Source organism: Astyanax mexicanus, chromosome 2 (genome assembly GCF_023375975.1).
Source record: "Astyanax mexicanus isolate ESR-SI-001 chromosome 2, AstMex3_surface, whole genome shotgun sequence".
Taxonomy (NCBI): Eukaryota; Metazoa; Chordata; class Actinopteri; order Characiformes; family Acestrorhamphidae; genus Astyanax; species Astyanax mexicanus.
The window spans coordinates 10,959,284-10,977,187 of NC_064409.1; the positions used below are offsets into that span (position 1 = coordinate 10,959,284).

The window sequence follows — 17,904 nt, forward strand, 5'->3', positions numbered from 1 at the left end:
ACATTTTATCAAAATGTTAAAAAAACTTTGCTATTAGCATGCTGGCCAGCGACTCACTTACAAGATAACACCTCACAGCTGACACAGGTGTGGCTGTTCCCAAGCCGTTCATTTTACATAGCAAGTGTCTTTAGGCATGTGATATGAAATGTGCTATAAAGGACATTACCTCCCACAGTGGACAGTGCTGCGTAATGGTGTCCTTACAGAAAAACATCAGCTTTAGTGACAAATCCAGGTTCTATTTGATACCATTGATGATTAGTTTCATGTATGAAGGGCTTGTGGTGAGAGCGTTGCCTTTGCTGTGGAGTAATTGCTGGTGTGATGATCTCGGTGTGATGAGCCCAGTCAATTGAAAGGTTTACCCTGAAAATGTATCCTTTTGCATCAATTAGTGTATTAATCTACACACAGACAAATAATCACATAATTCACAAATCATTCACCACAATGTGCCCACTCTGTATCTTTTTATTGTTTCTCTTTTTGTTGGCCATACAAAGGTTTACAGCTGTAGGAATCCCCAAAGTTATACATAGACGATAAATATCATGCTAACAAAGTATTAAATTTGTACAAAAATACTTTACAGCTCATAATACCTGTCCATTAGAAATAAAAATACAATATTTCAGGGACATAACTGTGGAATTGATTCATTAATTCATCATACACTGAAAATGGATACCCACTATTTTAACTGGCAGTGCTTAAATCCACTTAGATGATTCCACAAAAGGAACATAAAAATGAGATCAACTGCATTATCATCATTATCATCATAATCATCATCAACAGCAAAGAAAAAAAAAGAAATAAGTAAGTTAAAACATTTTGCATGTGACTACATGTTATTTGCTGTAACACAGTGATGTCATGTCAAACGTAAGTCACGGACAAAGCCACGCATCGGACGACACAACGCTTACAGTGAAAACCTGCTCTTGGATCAGGCCTCGCCCGTCAGAATTCAGCATGCGACACGTCGGCATGTCAGCAGAACGCTAACGATCTCAGAAAATCCAGTGCATGAGATTTTGGGGAATGAACCCGTACCTGAAGGAACTTTAGAAAACAAACGAAAAACAACACAGTTGCTTTTTTTTTTTTTTTTTTTAAACAGTCTCGGTAAAAGATAATCCCACGTGAGTGTCCCCCTGATGAGATTATGACCGATAATCAGATTGGACCGCTACGTGCCATTTTAAATAGTGAGTAGACAGGGTGTGTGAGCACGGACGACAAGGGTAGTAACATCACTCATCAAAAGCCACGACTTTACACACACAGGTGGGTGAAAGAATGTGTTGCCATAATGTGCAGCATATGTGCTTATGGACACATTATTTTTATTAGCGTTATTATTATTATTATTGTTATTATTTTTTTTTTTTGAGCTACAGTTCTTTTGTGTGAAGTATCAAGTTTCCTTGATGTTTTACCATTGTGTATGGTAGGTAGGCAACGACTCACCTTACAAACCCCATTCTCACATGATTTAACACACAAGTGCCATTATCTTTTTTTTTTTTTAACCCTTTTTTTTTTCTCTTTACAAATGATTTGTACACCCTTTGGGCTTTTTTCACCCTCTGAAGAAAAAAAAGAAAAAAAACAAAAGAACAAAACATTTTAACATACAAAACCATACCATTACCACATACAGTAGATTAGCATAAGTTCATATTCACTTAAACAACAGGGGGATGTGTCGGGGGAACGGGTGGTATAGTCTAGATTATAGTCTAGAGTCTAGAAGTTGATTTGAGCCTTGTGTGTGTTGACAACCTCATGCTGGACACTTTAAAAAATTTTTTATTTTCCCCCCTTTCTAGTGATGTTGGGATGGGAGCTGCTTCCGCACTGTACGTCAAAAACAAGAGTGAAGAACAAGTGGTCTTGACGGCTACAAATCAGTGTAGTGGTCTGAAACTGACTCCAGAATGAGGAGCTGGTGTTATTCTCACTGCACGCTTATTCTCTTCTATGCTTTAATAGACAACTCTCTGGTTGCCAGCATCGCTCAGGAGCGATGTGTCAGTTTCCGTTCTCTAAATCTGGTAAAAGGCCCGATTTAGGCCAGCGTGAAGCGGATATTTGGTCTCTGCTTTGCTTTGTGCTAGTAATCGAATTCTCCCGAAATGGAACACATGCCTGGGGGTTTAACTAGACCTACTGCTTGGTACATCAAAACACCTCTTTCCAACCAAAATACATCAATCATCTGATACACAAAGGGTGTTTTTCGGTAACCGATTGCTTAGTGTACCAGTGTGCCCCTTTCCCCATCACTCAGATTGCAAACATTTGCTCCCCTCTCACGTATAAATCACTTCCCTTTACTAATAAAAATAGAAATCTGTCCAATTCTAAGATAAGGTGCCTTAGATACCAACCTTTCAGTAGCAAAATGAAACAATCCTCCTAATTCGATGTGAAATCAAGGTCTAAACAATGATATTAGATAGATTAGATTAGATTAGATCAGTGTTTACACCAGCAAGCAAAACCTGCAATAAAAATGATGATGGCATGGCCTTTGTGTGTTGTTTAGAGGGTTTTCGTTTTCTTTTGTGTCTTCTTATTTTCTCTTTTTAAAACTACATGTAGCCAAGTTCTCTTTTTGTACATTACGTTTTGTACGTAGTCTACCGTTACAAAATAGTAGTTCAGAAAAAAAAGGTCTCATGCATTATGCTGCTACCCAACCCACTCAGGCTGACTCACTCATTATTACGTTTTTATTTTTTATCTTTTTGCCACGTTTTAAAAAATGGCTATTGGATTGGTTGTGCTGAGCTCGTGCCAAACTCTTTGTTTTTTTCTTTCCACTGAATGAGTAAGGCAGGGAACTCAGGCCTTGGCATCACTTGTGAGGATTTAACAGGGGTGTTCACTATACACACGTATGGGATTCAGCGCTACAAAAGAATGGAGCTAGAGGAATCGATTCCAGGGTACAAGGTGGACACAGCTGAGGTTTAGGACTTTGCCATGAGAGACCATTCCAAAACTCCAAAACAGAGCATGTGGAGAATCACTCTGGCCTAGACTTGTATATAAGAATGTCCGTAAGAACGCGCGCACACACACACACACACACTTGTGAAGAAGGCTCACATAAGGAGCTTTCGTTCTCAAATACACACACACATACAGACAGAGAGAGAGGCCAGTCCAACATCATGTGTAAACGTCTCAATGTTTCCTTTCGCTTCTTTTGCTTCACGTTTTTTTTTTTGTTCTTCCCTAAAACTAGTTCAGTTTATTGGCAATAAAAATGAAGGATGGCACTGTTTTGTTATTTTTCTGATTCTCTCCTCACTTTTTAGTTTTTTTTTTTCCCAGTTCAGTATTCAGTTCAGAGGTCATTATGGTCTTCCTCCATTAGTTAGTGTCATTTCCACAGGAGTCAAAAAAACAACAAAAAAAAATACGCAACCCACCCAGCAGGCATGGAGAGGACAGCTCTCCCAGTCAGTGTGGCTCATGCTCTGGCTCAGGGAGGAGACTGGGTGTGCTATATCACGGACAGGCTCCGACACGCTCACTCCCAGCAGGTGGTGGGTGGGGAGCAGTCGGGAGGGGTTCAGTTAGCACCATGAGGAGCACTCGTCTGCCTGTGCCGGAGAGGAGGGGAGGTGGAGTGGGAGGTTCTGCTATAAGGTCTTGTTGGGGTCTCTGTCATCCACGCCCGCCAGCAAGGAGTTCTGCTGGCCGGCCTCCTGTCCTGTTCCCGCTTGTGGGAGGGGCTCGGTAAGGTCAGTCCAGTCCACTGGCTCGTCGTTGGGCAACTGGTTTAGTTCAGATCCTGGCACAGACGTTGGGTTCCGGCTGATGACCAGGTCCAGTTTGTTTCCGGACTCGGCAATGAGAGGAACCACCAAGCAGCAGTCAAAGTCCCTGGTTCGGACGTGGTTGATCTGTGAGAAGAACAAGAAAAGAAACATGCTTTATAAAGGTCTGCTATTGATGGGAAAGTTTACACATTTAAGGCACATATTTAAACTTGTGGCATGTACTGCATATCGTCGCTGTCCAATAAAAAAACAAGTATCTCTAAAACAGCAACTTCACAGGAGAGAGAGAGAAAAACATCTAAACTTTAAATGGAAGTCAAAGTAAAAAGAGTTCAATTCAGGTCATTTTGAAGTATTTCTATTGGCTCGTTCATCAAGAAATTGTGGCACAGTCTAAGGAATTGTCCGAAAAACAATCTGTAAAAATGGACATACTTGTTTTTCATTGGACAGCAACGATATACTAGTGCATCAACAATTAAAATATAATTAAAAATATACTTTATTTCAGTAATGTGAAACTCTCAAAATGATATAGCTGTATTACACACAGAGTGATCTACTTTAAGCACCAGCATATAATATGGCTTTCCAAACCATCATAGACCATCAGTAAATTTTGCTTTTAATTTGGAAATCAAGGGAGCAGAGTCTGGAGGAAGCAAGCACTTCATGCTTCCCTCTGCTGACAACTTTTACGGAGATGTGGATTTCATTTTCCAGCAGGACTTGGCACACTGTCCACACTACCAAAAGTACCAATTGGGCTTATATCATATTATAATTTTCTGAGACACTAATTTTTGGGGGTTTTATTGGCTGTAAGCCATAAAACTAAAGTATATATGGACAGAAGTATTGGAACATGTACTTATTTATTCATGGGGGTCCACAAACATTTTGACATACATTCTCTTCATTTTTTCCCTACATTGAAAATGATTACCAAACTCACCCATGTAAGGAATCATGTGGGGTGCTCTTATTTTGGGTGCTGTTCACTTGTGGTTTCTGAGGCTGGTCACTCTTATGAACTTATCCTGTGCAGCAGAGGTAACTCTTGCTCCTCCTTTTCCTGGGGCGATTCTGATGAGAGCCAGTTTCATCCTAACATTTGAGGGTCTTTGTGTCTGCACAAGACCCTCAAATGTTATGATGAAACTGGCTCTCATCAGGACCGTACCAGAAAACAAAGATCAAGAGTTAACACTGTTGCACAGGATAAGTGCTTTTATTGGATTAGTGCTGTTATACTGCTAATCCAATGAGAGAGGTTGCAGAAATTAGCTTTTTTGTTGTGGCCTGAATGAAATCCTAAGCCTTAAAGTCACAGTTCATTTTCCACTGGTATATTTGTATGATTAATGAACACGCACTACAACAACATCTATAAAACAGTTGTTAGGATTTGCAAGTATTTGGATGCTGTTAAAGTTGTTTGTTTTGTTAAGCTAGATGAGAAGATCCATTTCTCATTGACTTACTGCGTTATTTTCCCTGTTGGCTAATTTCTAGCTGTCTTATTCAAACAAGATAAATTTTTCTGCAATGTGTTTTCTGCAAAGTGGATTTTGTGTGCTTGGAATTTCATCAAAGCACAAATATAGCAAGCAGCACCAAGCATAGAGAACTGTGCCAGCTAGAAAAGCTGCAGATCAGATTCCTAACACTTCTAAAGTAAAAATATAAAATAATGGATTACCTGTAGCAGCCTGTCGTATGGTTTCAACCCCCCCACTTCTGCAGGCCCCCCTGGACGGATGTTGTTGACATAGACGCCCTTCTCCATTAGCCCGTCGGACACACTGAAGCCAAAGTCCTCCAGGTCTGACTCTTTAAACAGACTCACCTGCATTAAAGAGACAGAGGTCAGGCACAAGCGGCCATATACAATAACATACATTTCATCCAGGTCATTAGTACAGTTCACCACAGATTTAAAAAAAAAAAAAAAAAAAAAATGATTTTAGTAATTCAAAAGTGCTTCTTTTTCCTTTTGACACTTAATGTTTGTCCAAATCGTACCAAAACCTTGCATAAAACAGTGAGTATATGGGGCACTCCACCGAATAGGTGCCCTTTGCTTGTTGTAACTCAACTTAACTCCAAATAAAACTTTTTTTTTCAACTCTGAATCTAATAACACATGGACTGGTCAGCTTTATTTAATTTTTTACAAGTAACATACAAGGTAACAAATGCTATTTTTCCAGTGTTTTCAGTAGTTTTTAATAATGTTTTTAATTACATATCTTACTTTTGCAATTAGGTCAATGTACAAGACACTATGCTTAATAATAAAATGTATTATAAAGTTATTTTGAGTGCACATTTATACATGTAATTTCCTGAGGACAGAAATGACACCGATTTGGCAGAATGGCCCCTATATATTGACAAGTGGAAAAATTTGTATACATTTTTCAGCTCCTTCAAGAAATGGGGAAAATAAAAGCTTTCCAAAAAGAGAAGGGGAGAGGAGATGGTACAGTCTTTATGACTAAAGGGAGCATCTTTTTAACTAATTATTAAGAATGCACTTTCTAGCCAAGAGTAACAACTTGTCCAGTAAACTGTTTTCAGAGTTATATGTTGCCAAAATAACAATTAAAATTTATACTGTACAATTACAATGTGTAACTGAATCTGTTACAAATGTACATTTGTAAGTCCCTGCTGGTTTCTTTCCTTTCAGTGTCGCCTACTAAAGCTCCCACTCATGGAGAATCATCAGCCTGCTAAATGTGTGCAAGTGAGTGAGTGTTTTCAGAAACTGTAATCAGTCCAATCAGTGTTATAAAGCTACCTTGTGCAGCTCCACTGGGTTTGGCGACATGATGTCCTTGATCTCCTGCTTCATCTTCCTCATGGCAAAGGCCTTGCGGCCACCGTCACTGGGCAGTGTGTTGCTGCGGTTGGCCTGGGTGTACTGAGGCCTGTTGCTGCCACGCTCCTGGAAGCTGGCCTGCCTTCCCAGGTGGCTCCGTGTGGGTGCCGGGTCGTGGTTCAGACTGAGCGTGCTCCCAGACATGATGGTGGCCTAGAGTGCAGCAAGGGGGGAAGCAGAGAAAGAGAGCGGGCTCAGAGGGGCTCATTACCGTCAACACAGTGAACAGTACATGCTCCCTGATGGCTTTGCATGGCTTGGTCGGTATGCATATCTGCATATTCAGAAAATGAGGTTAATGAGGTTATCAAACACACAAACACAGAGATATGATGGACTACTGCATTGTCTAGCTCTCTTTTGACAAGATCCCTTTTTTTGGGAAGACAGACAGAAGACAGAGAAAAACAATGGCAGATTAACCCCCCTGCTTTCTTCATCACCATCATTCCTCATTTCATTAAGAGACTGATGCACAGACACAGGTGCTTTCATGCACTGTAGCAGACAGAAGATGAACACCCAGTACAATACAGTTCCAAAGGAGTTCCACCATGGCAAGCCATGGCAATGACTAGTCACACGCACAGTTAACGACTCGGATGCATTTTAGTCAAAACAGACGTTCAATGGTTTCATTTGAAGCGAGAAAATCCTTCAAACATTAGAGAGCCCGGTTTAGAAAGAGATGGTTACACAAGACTGAAAGAAAAAGAGAGACAGAAAAAAAGCCTTGCAGTGGCTCTCCCATCATGCTTTGCATGAACCCACATCATGCCAACTTCTCCAGACCTGCATCACTGGACAGTTCTGAGTGACTCTCACCCAAACTGTGCTGAACTGTATTCCAGGTTAGTGATGGATGTCAGAATAAACTGAACGCTCCATCTCACCGAGGTGATGCATTTTTTTTGATCGATACGACAACATGTAGTCATGCACCTCTGCACAAAAACCTACTCTATCACCTCCAGCTAACAAATGCTTCTCCCCGTGTGTTTGTTTTTATTCTGTTTTATTCTGTTTGTTTTTTTTTTTTGTTTTTTTAGTAAACACTCTGTAAAACACTAAAGACGTTAACCAAAAGACAAACACTTTATCAAGTCAAATTAGAGCCCAAGGGTACATTCGATTTAGGAACTTATTTTTTAGATAAGCCAAATTAGTCAGAGTGGTTTTATTGTGAGAAATTGTGTAAATACTGGCGCAATAATGAAAATCATAAAATTATCCAGTGAAAGAGGTCAACTAAGAACAGTCAGATTTTCAGGTTTGAGCTCACAAAAAGGCTACAGTAGCTCAGATAATCGGTCTGTATAATAGCATTGAGCAGAAAGCATCTCAGAGTGTAAAATAAAAGTCCTAACTTAAGGAGGGTGGGCTACAACAGCATAAAACCACAACAGGACCCACTTCTTTCAGCCAAGAACAGAAAGCTGAGGCTGCAGTGGGCACAGACTAAATAAATAATTATTCAGAGTGGTGGTAAAAGGAACATCCATTCTTTCCGTTCCCAACTCATTACAAAATTATAGTTTGGATTACCATCATTACAAAAAAAAAACCAAATAGTTTTATAACCTCTTGCCCAAACTTGGTATTTGTGTCTTAATGCCAATATGTTCATGTTTGTCTTCTCCAGTTGGTCTTATTCTATTGGCAGTACTACTCAAATATTTGTACTTTATTAAGCACGGTTTTCAGACGAGTTTCGATAGAGTGGGGCGTGGCAAACCCCCTTATTCACACTTACTCTGTCTGCGGACCTCGTGGGCGTTATGCCCAGCATTAAAAGGCAGTCTGGTCTGTACAGGAACAAAAGCGCCTGCCAAATGTAATGTAATGTAATATACTCCACAGGGGCTAGAGGAGTTTGCACAAACATTTAGACATATAGAGTAGCTATATACAATATTTGCATTTATCAATAATCATTCATTTCACAATCATTTAACACCACTCTGAATGCTTTCATTTACATCTTACCAAATGAATTATGCAGTGGTATGCCTGTTTAGAAACAGCCTTATCAAACTTTCATCGTCAGTTGAATGTCTACAAACATACCCCTAGAGAAGCCAATAGACAGGCTTAGAAATACTGTGGAATTCCACTCCACCAAGCATTTTATCAGAATTTTCACATTATACACCCATACTATGTATGGCCTGTCTCACTTTGCTCTTAAAACTTGGCCTCAATGTCTCATAAATGGAATGGATTCCAAGTATTAAGGTTCTGGTTCATGGTAATACGACTGCGTCACAAAGCTCCAAGTTGCAGGTTTTTACCATTCATGACTGTAGACACAAGGCTGGTTGGGTGCACTGATTTCAGCTGTTGAATTAGGTGCTTAATTCTGATCCTACTCTCTGTGTTAGCTTTAGCAGCAATCAAGATGCTGTAGAAATCAAGCCAGGCTACAGTTTTCCAACCTTCAAAGTTCCAGTGTTGGTGAGTCTGTGCCCACTGCAGCTTCAGCTTTCTGTTCTTGGCTGAAAGAAGTGGGTCCTGTTGCAGTTTTTATGCTGTTGTAGCATATCCTCCTTAAGTTGGGACTTTAATTTTACATTCTGAGATGCTTTCTGCTCAACTCAATTATACAGACTGGTTATCTGAGTTACTGTAGCCTTCCTGTCAGCTCAAACCAATCTGACTGTTCTTAGTTGACCTCTTTCACTGAATGATTTAAAGATTGTATTTATTGCACCATTGTGAGAAAATTCTAGAGCAGGGGTCGGCAATAGGTGGCCAAGCATGAAACATCTGGCCTGTGAGGTTGTTTGAAGCTTTTGTTTACATTGACTTTAGTTTCCGCCCAATCTCGTTTTTCCGTCTGTTCTGGGGCTCCCTATCTCCTTATAAGGGCGTTTTTCCTGGCTGTGTCCCAATTCACTAGCAGGGGCAGCGGTAGTATATTGGACTGCGACCCTGAGGACACTGATTTTTCTTATTTTCTTTTCTTCTTGGGTTTACCTGCTTTGAGAGAAACTGTTCTGCAATTGGGCTCAACAACCCTCTGGGCTGTAGAGCTACTAGTCTGTAGCACTCCATCCTATTACACTTCATTTTCCAAAACAGATTTTTTATTTCTGCGGCCCACCATGTAATGGCTTGGAAAATATCTGACCTGCGGTTAAACTTAATTGCCGACCCCTGATCTAGAGACTGATAAAAATCATGAAAATCAGCGTTTAATCGAATCTGATTGAAATAATAGCACCAACAATCATGTTAAGCTCAAAATCTCAAAAACTAAAATGTTTTTTTTTTTGCAATGCACTGCTAACACATGACTGAATGATTAGATAATTGCATAAGTTATTATATGTGCAATGGTCTTCCTAATAAATTACTCAGTGAGTGTATATCATTTTAGGTCAAATCCATTGGTATTCAGTAAAATGCCGTTCAGAATTAATCACAGTGAATGTTGATTCAATGTGATACGAGAGCAAAAGCAAATCAGCCGCTTCATATTACCGAGAGGCTGACAGGAATAAGAAACAGCATAAATCACGGGCTGACGGCTGATGGCAGGTGAAAATGTCTTCACAGGTTTCTGCAACTGAGATCTGCTGTCTAACTCTGACATTTATAAACTGTATATCAAAGATTATTTACACCTTACATCTTTTGAATGCACCCCCAGGATGTGAAGTGGATGCCAGTAATGGTTGTATTGTATGTAAGACAACCCCCTCCCCCCCCCACACCACACCACAACCCAAGCCCACCACCCCCCACAGCAGGCCCCCAGCGTGAGACACTGAGCCCAGCAACACAGGGAGAGCACCAGGGTGCTACAGCGCTACAAGCAGAGAGGAAGCCCAAAAAAGGAAAGGGGTACCAAGATGGCCAGGTTTCTCTTAGTCAGAAGCCTGTCTGGCTTGTCCTGGAAAGAGAAGGAGCAGTTACACAAAACTAAAGGTGTGACGGCATGCGTGTATGGACAGGGAGTGAGTGGTGGTGTGGTTGGGTGTTGGGGGTGCATATATAGTGTGGTGGTTGATAACCCTGGTCCAGGAGTTTTCTTTCTTTTTTTTAGCACATCTCATCCAACTTATCAGGCTTTCCTGATCAGAAATTGATTAATATGTATATTTGGGACGGACCTAGCTTGAACCTAAATTAGTGCCCAATTACTGGTCCAGGAGATCTACTTCCCTGGCAGAGGTGTCAAGTAACAAAGTACATTTTACGGAAATATTTACTCCTTAAATTAAAAAAAATAGTGTTATCAATTCTATTTAATTTCAGCTCATTTTTTTTATTCTGGATTGTTCCCTGGAAAGTTCAGATTATAAACTGATAATCCAATGAAAGTTTCTATGAATCTTTATGCAAATCTAATGATGTCGAATCTACAGTTACAGAGTAAAACAATACATCTATTGGGGGGAAACTGTACAACTGAAAAAAGGTTTTAGTACCTTGTTGGGAATATTTGCCCAAAGATGTTGTAGTTGGGCCTTTAGATACTGCACACACATAGGTTGCCAAAGCTGGCATCCCAGCTAATCCCATAAATGATACACCCTTTCCATAAAGTCTATAAACTGGGCAAAATGTCTTCTGGTACCTTGTAGAGGTCCAGTTTGTCTAGCAATTAATGACATATTTTACAAAGAGGTTCACTGCCTAAAGGTAGCTTTGGTAGCTCTTTTAAAGAACAACGGGTGATAGATAACCCAGACCAGGATTTAGGCACCCCTAAGTGATTAGCTCTATCTCTCTTGAAGGCTCCCCATTGGTCAAACCAATAGGCAAATGCAAAGTAGGCTCACATCTTTGCAGTTGTGTTGCAGCAGTTGATGGCTATGGTGGATGTTAAGGAAACTGGGTCCAGGACCAGGGTCAGCGACCAATGGAACAGTGGTAGAATGAGTTGGAATGACAGATAGCCGTGACTTCATGACAATTTACACTAAAAAGGACAAAAATGGCCACATCTAGGTGATAAAATGAAGAATGGCTCTATGAGAGGGTGTTGATAAGCAAGTTACCTCAAGTTCCCGGAGGATCCCTGACTGGCCGCACGTCTCCAGGTCCTCCAGTGCCTGGGACCAGAAGTTCTCCTCCTGGTCTGGCTCTGTACCGTCGTGGCCTACAGTGAACCTGCCGAAGATAAGTAAATAAAAATTACAGTTTTGCCCATCTTTTTCAACTAAGGTAGCCAATGAGCAGGCAGGCACCACAGTGATGAGCGTTGGAGACGACCAATGGGGGCTGTGCAGGCACTGGCAGTGGAGGCGGGGCTCGGAGGAAAACAGACACACAAGAGACACACTGTCCGGTGTAGCTGATTACACACAAATGGGGACGTTATGCCGGGCGATATGCTGGTGACGCCCGCGGGTAAGTGGAGTCATGGGGTGAGGGGCCATTTGGGAAGCGGTGCAGACACTAGGAGGTGCACACGGCACTGAGCCTCACCTGCTGTCTGAGATAAGGCCAGTGGGCAGCGTGGCGGCTCTGCAGGTAATGGAGAGGCAGCTTCAATCAACAGGCTCACGCAAACACATCTGCTTTAGAGCAATAGTCACCAAACCTTCTACTGGAGATCTACTTTGCTGCAAAGGTTGAGGTGCATTTTGGACCTGGGCTGGACCAATATAATCATCTGGCTGGTGAAGTCCGCCATAATTCATGACTTTTAGTTTCATTGGTATCAATGCCTTGACTTTTTCATTTGAGTTTTCATTATTTACCAATGAAAGGGCAGCTTGTCCTACTGTTTAACTGTACAATAGCAATACAGGTACTGCATGAAAAAACATATAAATACTGTATATGTTTATTTAATTTCGTATTTGTTTCTTGAAGTGTTACAGTTGCAAACTAATTATGCTAACTAGTAGAGAAGTAACTAGACATACATCAGCCAAAAGATGCCTATGCCAGCCAACACCAAAATATGAGTGGTGTGGGGAGAGAGCATGGCCAATTGTGCTCTCTCTGACTCTGGCTGCTGATGGTGAAGAACCATGAAACGGGAGTCAATGTCACAATCATTAAAAGCCATAATATAAGACTTATATAAGTAATTCATACAGTATTTCTCATGCGTATTATATATATAATAATTACGTTACACTTCACACAACAACCAGAGACCTATAGTACATCCCAACCCAAAGACTTAACAGACAGAACAATGGATTTCCCACTTTACCACTGGTATTAATGCCATCTCATTCTTTCGGGCACAAATGGCAAACTTAAAAATCCCTAATTTTACAAAGGTCACCCAAATGCACCATATCATTCCACCTGTTCTAACAGAACACTGACAAACCGGACTCAGCCACTCATGACCTTTTGAAGTCATTAATTATATCAGCCGGGTAAAATGCAGCAGATTAAAGCTTGAGCTAGACTCTGCAGTAAGGTAGGTCTCCAGGATCTGGCTCTACAGACGCTCCATATCTGTTCTTAGTGCTTTTTGTGTCTCGCTGCAGAGCTACGCCATTAGCATCGCTTTAAAAAGAGCTGTAATAGCCTGGCCTTCATCAGAGATGTTTTTTTACATTCATCTTTCAATGGGGCTTCTCAAAGTAGAATGAATGCAGAAAAGAAAGTGGCTTAGTAATACAGTAAGCGTCTGCAGCTACTAAAATTGACCTAGTTTTGAGAGATTTTCCACAGATTTAGCCTTTATCATGTAGAGCTGTTCCCGAAGAGAAGCTTCACTTTTATCCCACATGCAGAAGCTTTGATGCCAAGCTTTTTGTCAATGTCATGCAAAGAGCTTATATAGTTGTTCACTTTTCTGACATGGTTTGAATTTTGCAGTACTTTTTTAACTAATGCGTCAATAGAAATGCTCTAAAATGACTTGGAAGGAAATCTTCGTACTCTGATGATGATGATATATATACAGGTTTTAGGTATATAAACACATTATACTGCATAAAAAACATTTTCCTCCAAGCCATTGGACAGTTTTTGCTTGTAGTAACACAAGATGAGTTTGTGTTACAGATGTAGGGTAAATATGAATACAGTAAGATGTACAAAGAATGTCTAAGTTTGAAAAAAGTACAGGAAAAACAATGCTTGGTTCAGCTGGTTCCTCACAGACAGTGCATAGATTTGTTTAATTTAAATGATTTAACATCATTAAACACTGATTTACCAAACCAAGTGGTGGATGATAAAATCACTATTTTATGTGGATGAATATTGTTTGTATTAATCGTAATATCAGTGTTTCACTGAGTAAATAAACACTTACTGCCCAGATAAGGAGCTTTTCCATTTTTAATTTTCACAGGAATTTTATACCGTATTTTTTGCACTATTATGTACGATTTTTACCAGTCAGGTTATAAGAAGCAGTAAAGCCAGCGTTATAAAGCTAATTTTAAAATTAATTTATAAAGTTTAGTTCTGCAGCACCGAGACTGGAGCAGTATTAGCATTAGCCGCTAACCATGCTAGCTCTTTTGCCGTTCAGATGTGAGTATTATCGGTCTGTAGCCTGCTGCTACTGCTAGCACTGCAGGAGCAGCTTTAGCACTAGTCACTAACATTAGCCGCTAAGTGTTAGCTCTTTTGCTATTCAAAAGTGAGTATATGTTACCCTGGCCTTCTGGAAATCTAAGCTTACTGTAAATAAATGGAAGCACTTTACTTGCCCAAATAAACAGTTTTCAGGAGAGAAATCTGTGTAGATTAACATCCGGTGCACATTTAAGTTTAAAAGAAAATGTTTTTGTAAGAATTACAGTTTTGTTTAGGAGAAAAACATGGCTACACCCATGTCCCTTACTAGTGTTGCATAATGCGGCTTAAAATCCAGTGTGCCTTATCTATGAAAACAGACCAGAAAATAGACATTTATTGATAATGTGCCTTATAATCCGGTGCACCTTATAGTGCAAAAAATACAGTACACACTACATATACACACTCATATGCTCAGCTGAAATATATACACTGACATGCCAATAGTCATGGGACAGGTCTACTACTGTATTTAACGTATATAGACTAAAGAGTGCTCCACTGATCTGTGAAACAATCATCTGGTGCCTCCTGCAATAAATGTGGATGTGATTTCTGACGGAAACGCTCATCTGTGCGCACTGACTTTTCTAGCCAGTTGTTGCCAGTCACATACTGTCCGCTGTAAGTGGTAATGCATTTATTGATATATTCCAGTCACACATATAACACTGTCGGTTGAGAAATGTTAAAATGATCCATCTGGCATCCACTATTGGGTCTCACCTAAACTCTGGGAAACTCTTAATTCATGTCACACTCACATGATAACACCTTACAACTTACACAGGTGTGACCGTTCCCCAGCCAACCCCTAATATAACACTTTTGGCATGTCAGTGTATATTTCATACTGTTATATGGATGCTGTAGTTCTGACTCAATTTCAGGTTATTTATTTTTGAAGGATTGCTATTCGACACTCTCATCTAAATGTATGAAGATTTATGAGCAAATCCTATAAATCTCAGGAGCCAGGAGCAATTTATACACCTCAGATGCTTTCCTGTATCCTGATGCTTATGTTAAAGATGCATTTATAGAACTACTGTAGATTATACCACTACAAGGCTTCAGCTGGCTTCTTTTTAATTTGGTTTTAATATCCTCAGCATTTATTATACTTGATCATAAACTAGCAATTAAGCTTCTTTCACCGCTATTGATAATTATCTTTTCAGCTTCATATCTGTGATTAAACATGAAGTAGCCATCTGTGCAGAATAGTACAGTGCAGAAATCTGTTCCTGTGCAAACTTCTATGCTTTATAACTGTAGTAAAAAGAAGACTTGAGGAACATGATTAATATATTTCTAAAAGAAAGGCTCTGTATGCCATTCTGAATCAAAAAATAATTATGTGCTTGAATTAGAAGTGCCTATTATACTTTCTAAAAGCCCTCAGCTTGCCAATCAGTGCACAAATCCGCATATTACATTTATAGCATTTAGTCGTAGCAACTTACAAGGACACTCCTATTACAGAGGAGGGCCAATGTATTGTTAGGAGTCTTTTCCCAGGGACTTTTATTGACTTTTTTTTTTACAGGGACTTTTATAGATGTAGCACAGTATAGTAACCCATACTGGGAATTGAACCCCAGTCTCCCACATGATTTGGTAGCTCACTGGCTCACAGAGAGTGTTGTTATCCACTGCACCACACCAACCATGTATTATTACACTCATATTAATATAACTTTTGAATTTAAAAAAGACAGTTTTTTCACATTAAGCAAAATATAATGGAAATGGATCAATAGATAATACTCTTAAATTACTTGGACTTCCTTCTCACATTAAATAACAATTACCTCATTATAACACCGCATAGGCAAGTCTCCCATTACCTATGTGGACAGAACATTAGCTTCAATAGCATCTATCTTATGTATCATGTGTGTGCAGCGGTGCAGTAGGTAAATTACCCGCTAGCCGTGGGTCTGTCCCACTCGTCATCGCTGAGGCCCAGGTCCTGCAGGATGTTGTTTCTCTGGCGGCTGCTGCTGACCGGAGACAAGCTGCCCCGGCTAGCTTTGGCGTTCCTCCACTCGTGGCTGTGGAAACTATAGCCAGATGCCTGGAAGCCTGTAGGAGCTGGAACGCAGGTCCATGCACACAACACAAACACACACAGAGAACAAAAGAACACTGTTAATGTACAAATTATAATGCACCAACACCAGGAGGGTGAAGACTAGCACATGCCATGAAGTCAAAGTCAGTCACTGGCTCTTTTCTTGCCGAGTAGCATCACAGCGCACTCGGAGGCAAGCGCAGCAACTCGCTTCCGTTACATTAGCACTACAGACATCACCTTTGGAGTGATGGGGGAGAAAAAAAGCCATCTACCCACCCAGAGAGAGCAAGGCCAATTGTGCTCTCTCAGGGCTCTGGCAGCTGGCAAGCTACATAAACTGGATTCGGACCAGCGAACTCAAGACCACACTCTTGACAATGTTAGATAAAATATAAAGTTCCATAACTGGTCTTGAATTGTCCATGTGTCTAGATAAGTGACTCGGTCAGTGCAAAATACATTTGCGTTCATGGGACATGAAAAAAATCATGAGACACGGCACTAAATCTATTAAATTCAATGACCTTTGGCATAGACGTTCTAGCATTGATGTCTATTATATGTCTATATGTCTATTATTATAATCCTTAAAGAACCTCTTTTAAGAGTAGTATATACATTTTACATTTTATGAAGTTCTACATTAATAAGAATTTAATTTAACCATTTATAAAATGTTCCTTATAGAACATACAGGAGCTTCGAAGAACATTTAATCTTGCAAATCACCATTAAAGCATTCAAATGATTCTGTGATTGTATATAAAACCACTGCTTGTACTAAAGAACCCCAGAAGCTCTTCTTAAAGGTATGCCTTTCACTATGAAAATAGCCACAAGAGAATTCATCAGTATTCATGAACCTGACCATGAGCAGAAACAGAATATTCTGGTATATATATTTCACCTGCTTCACATACTAAGAACGCCACTTCTATTCAGGTGAGTGAAATGTCTTAAGGTAAGTTTAAAGCGTTATTTGAAGTCTTTCCTGGAAATCCCTGAATGAAATGAGAGATTACATCCAGGCAGGACATTCTTGATCACAGCCAACTTCCCAATGTGTCTAGACCCTTCACACTAGCTGAGTGAAGAGACTAAAGATGAGATGAAGGACATCACTAGCTGACAGATCGTTTCATTTCATTGCATTTATCTCTTTTCGAGAGGATGGAGGATATAGCTGTGTTCCAACTGATCCAACGGGTCCAGACTTCTAATAATTCTTCAATAAATCTGTTAAAGAGCCACTAAACCTACAGCATACCTTTTTCCATTAAAAGCTGATAAGAGTTCCTTTAAAGTAATGAAACATACCAATCCTGTTTAATTTTTTTTATTAACATTTTCTAGCCTTTAAAAAACGCTTTTATTGTGGTAATTTCTGCCTCTGTAGTCCCTTTACAGGTTCAACTGTGCTATAGGCGAGGATGATGTGTCCTTTGTGTACTTTAGTACGCAGATACATCACAATATGAAGATCAGTCAATCAATAATACCGCCCCTCAGCTGACATCCAACCATCTGAGCCTAACTACTTTTTAGAGGCACACTCAGCCATTCAGCTTTTCCACCTGACCTGCCTCTAAACCCATACATCACCCAGTGCCCCACCCACACTACCC

At 40.1% G+C, this 17,904-nt stretch overlaps 1 protein-coding gene across 17 annotated transcripts in view; it reads right to left on the reverse strand.

Moving 5' to 3' along the window:
• Positions 1-456: 456 nt before the first annotated feature.
• grip1 (glutamate receptor interacting protein 1) overlaps positions 457-17,904 on the reverse strand; it is a 554,262-nt gene continuing 536,814 nt past the window's right edge. For 10 of the 17 annotated variants that reach the window (XM_049473333.1, XM_049473330.1, XM_049473334.1 and 7 more), the window contains 7 exons: positions 16,128-16,296; positions 12,127-12,165; positions 11,697-11,808; positions 10,541-10,585; positions 6,610-6,843; positions 5,506-5,652; positions 457-3,926 (listed from right to left, as the gene is read on the reverse strand). In XM_049473333.1, the coding sequence (XP_049329290.1) occupies positions 3,663-3,926; positions 5,506-5,652; positions 6,610-6,843; positions 10,541-10,585; positions 11,697-11,808; positions 12,127-12,165; positions 16,128-16,296 (1,010 nt within the window). In that variant the 3' untranslated portion in view covers positions 457-3,662. The remainder of the gene's footprint in view (positions 3,927-5,505; positions 5,653-6,609; positions 6,844-10,540; positions 10,586-11,696; positions 11,809-12,126; positions 12,166-16,127; positions 16,297-17,904) is intronic. The other 7 variants (XM_049473326.1, XM_049473337.1, XM_022671228.2 and 4 more) reach the window with 3 other exon arrangements.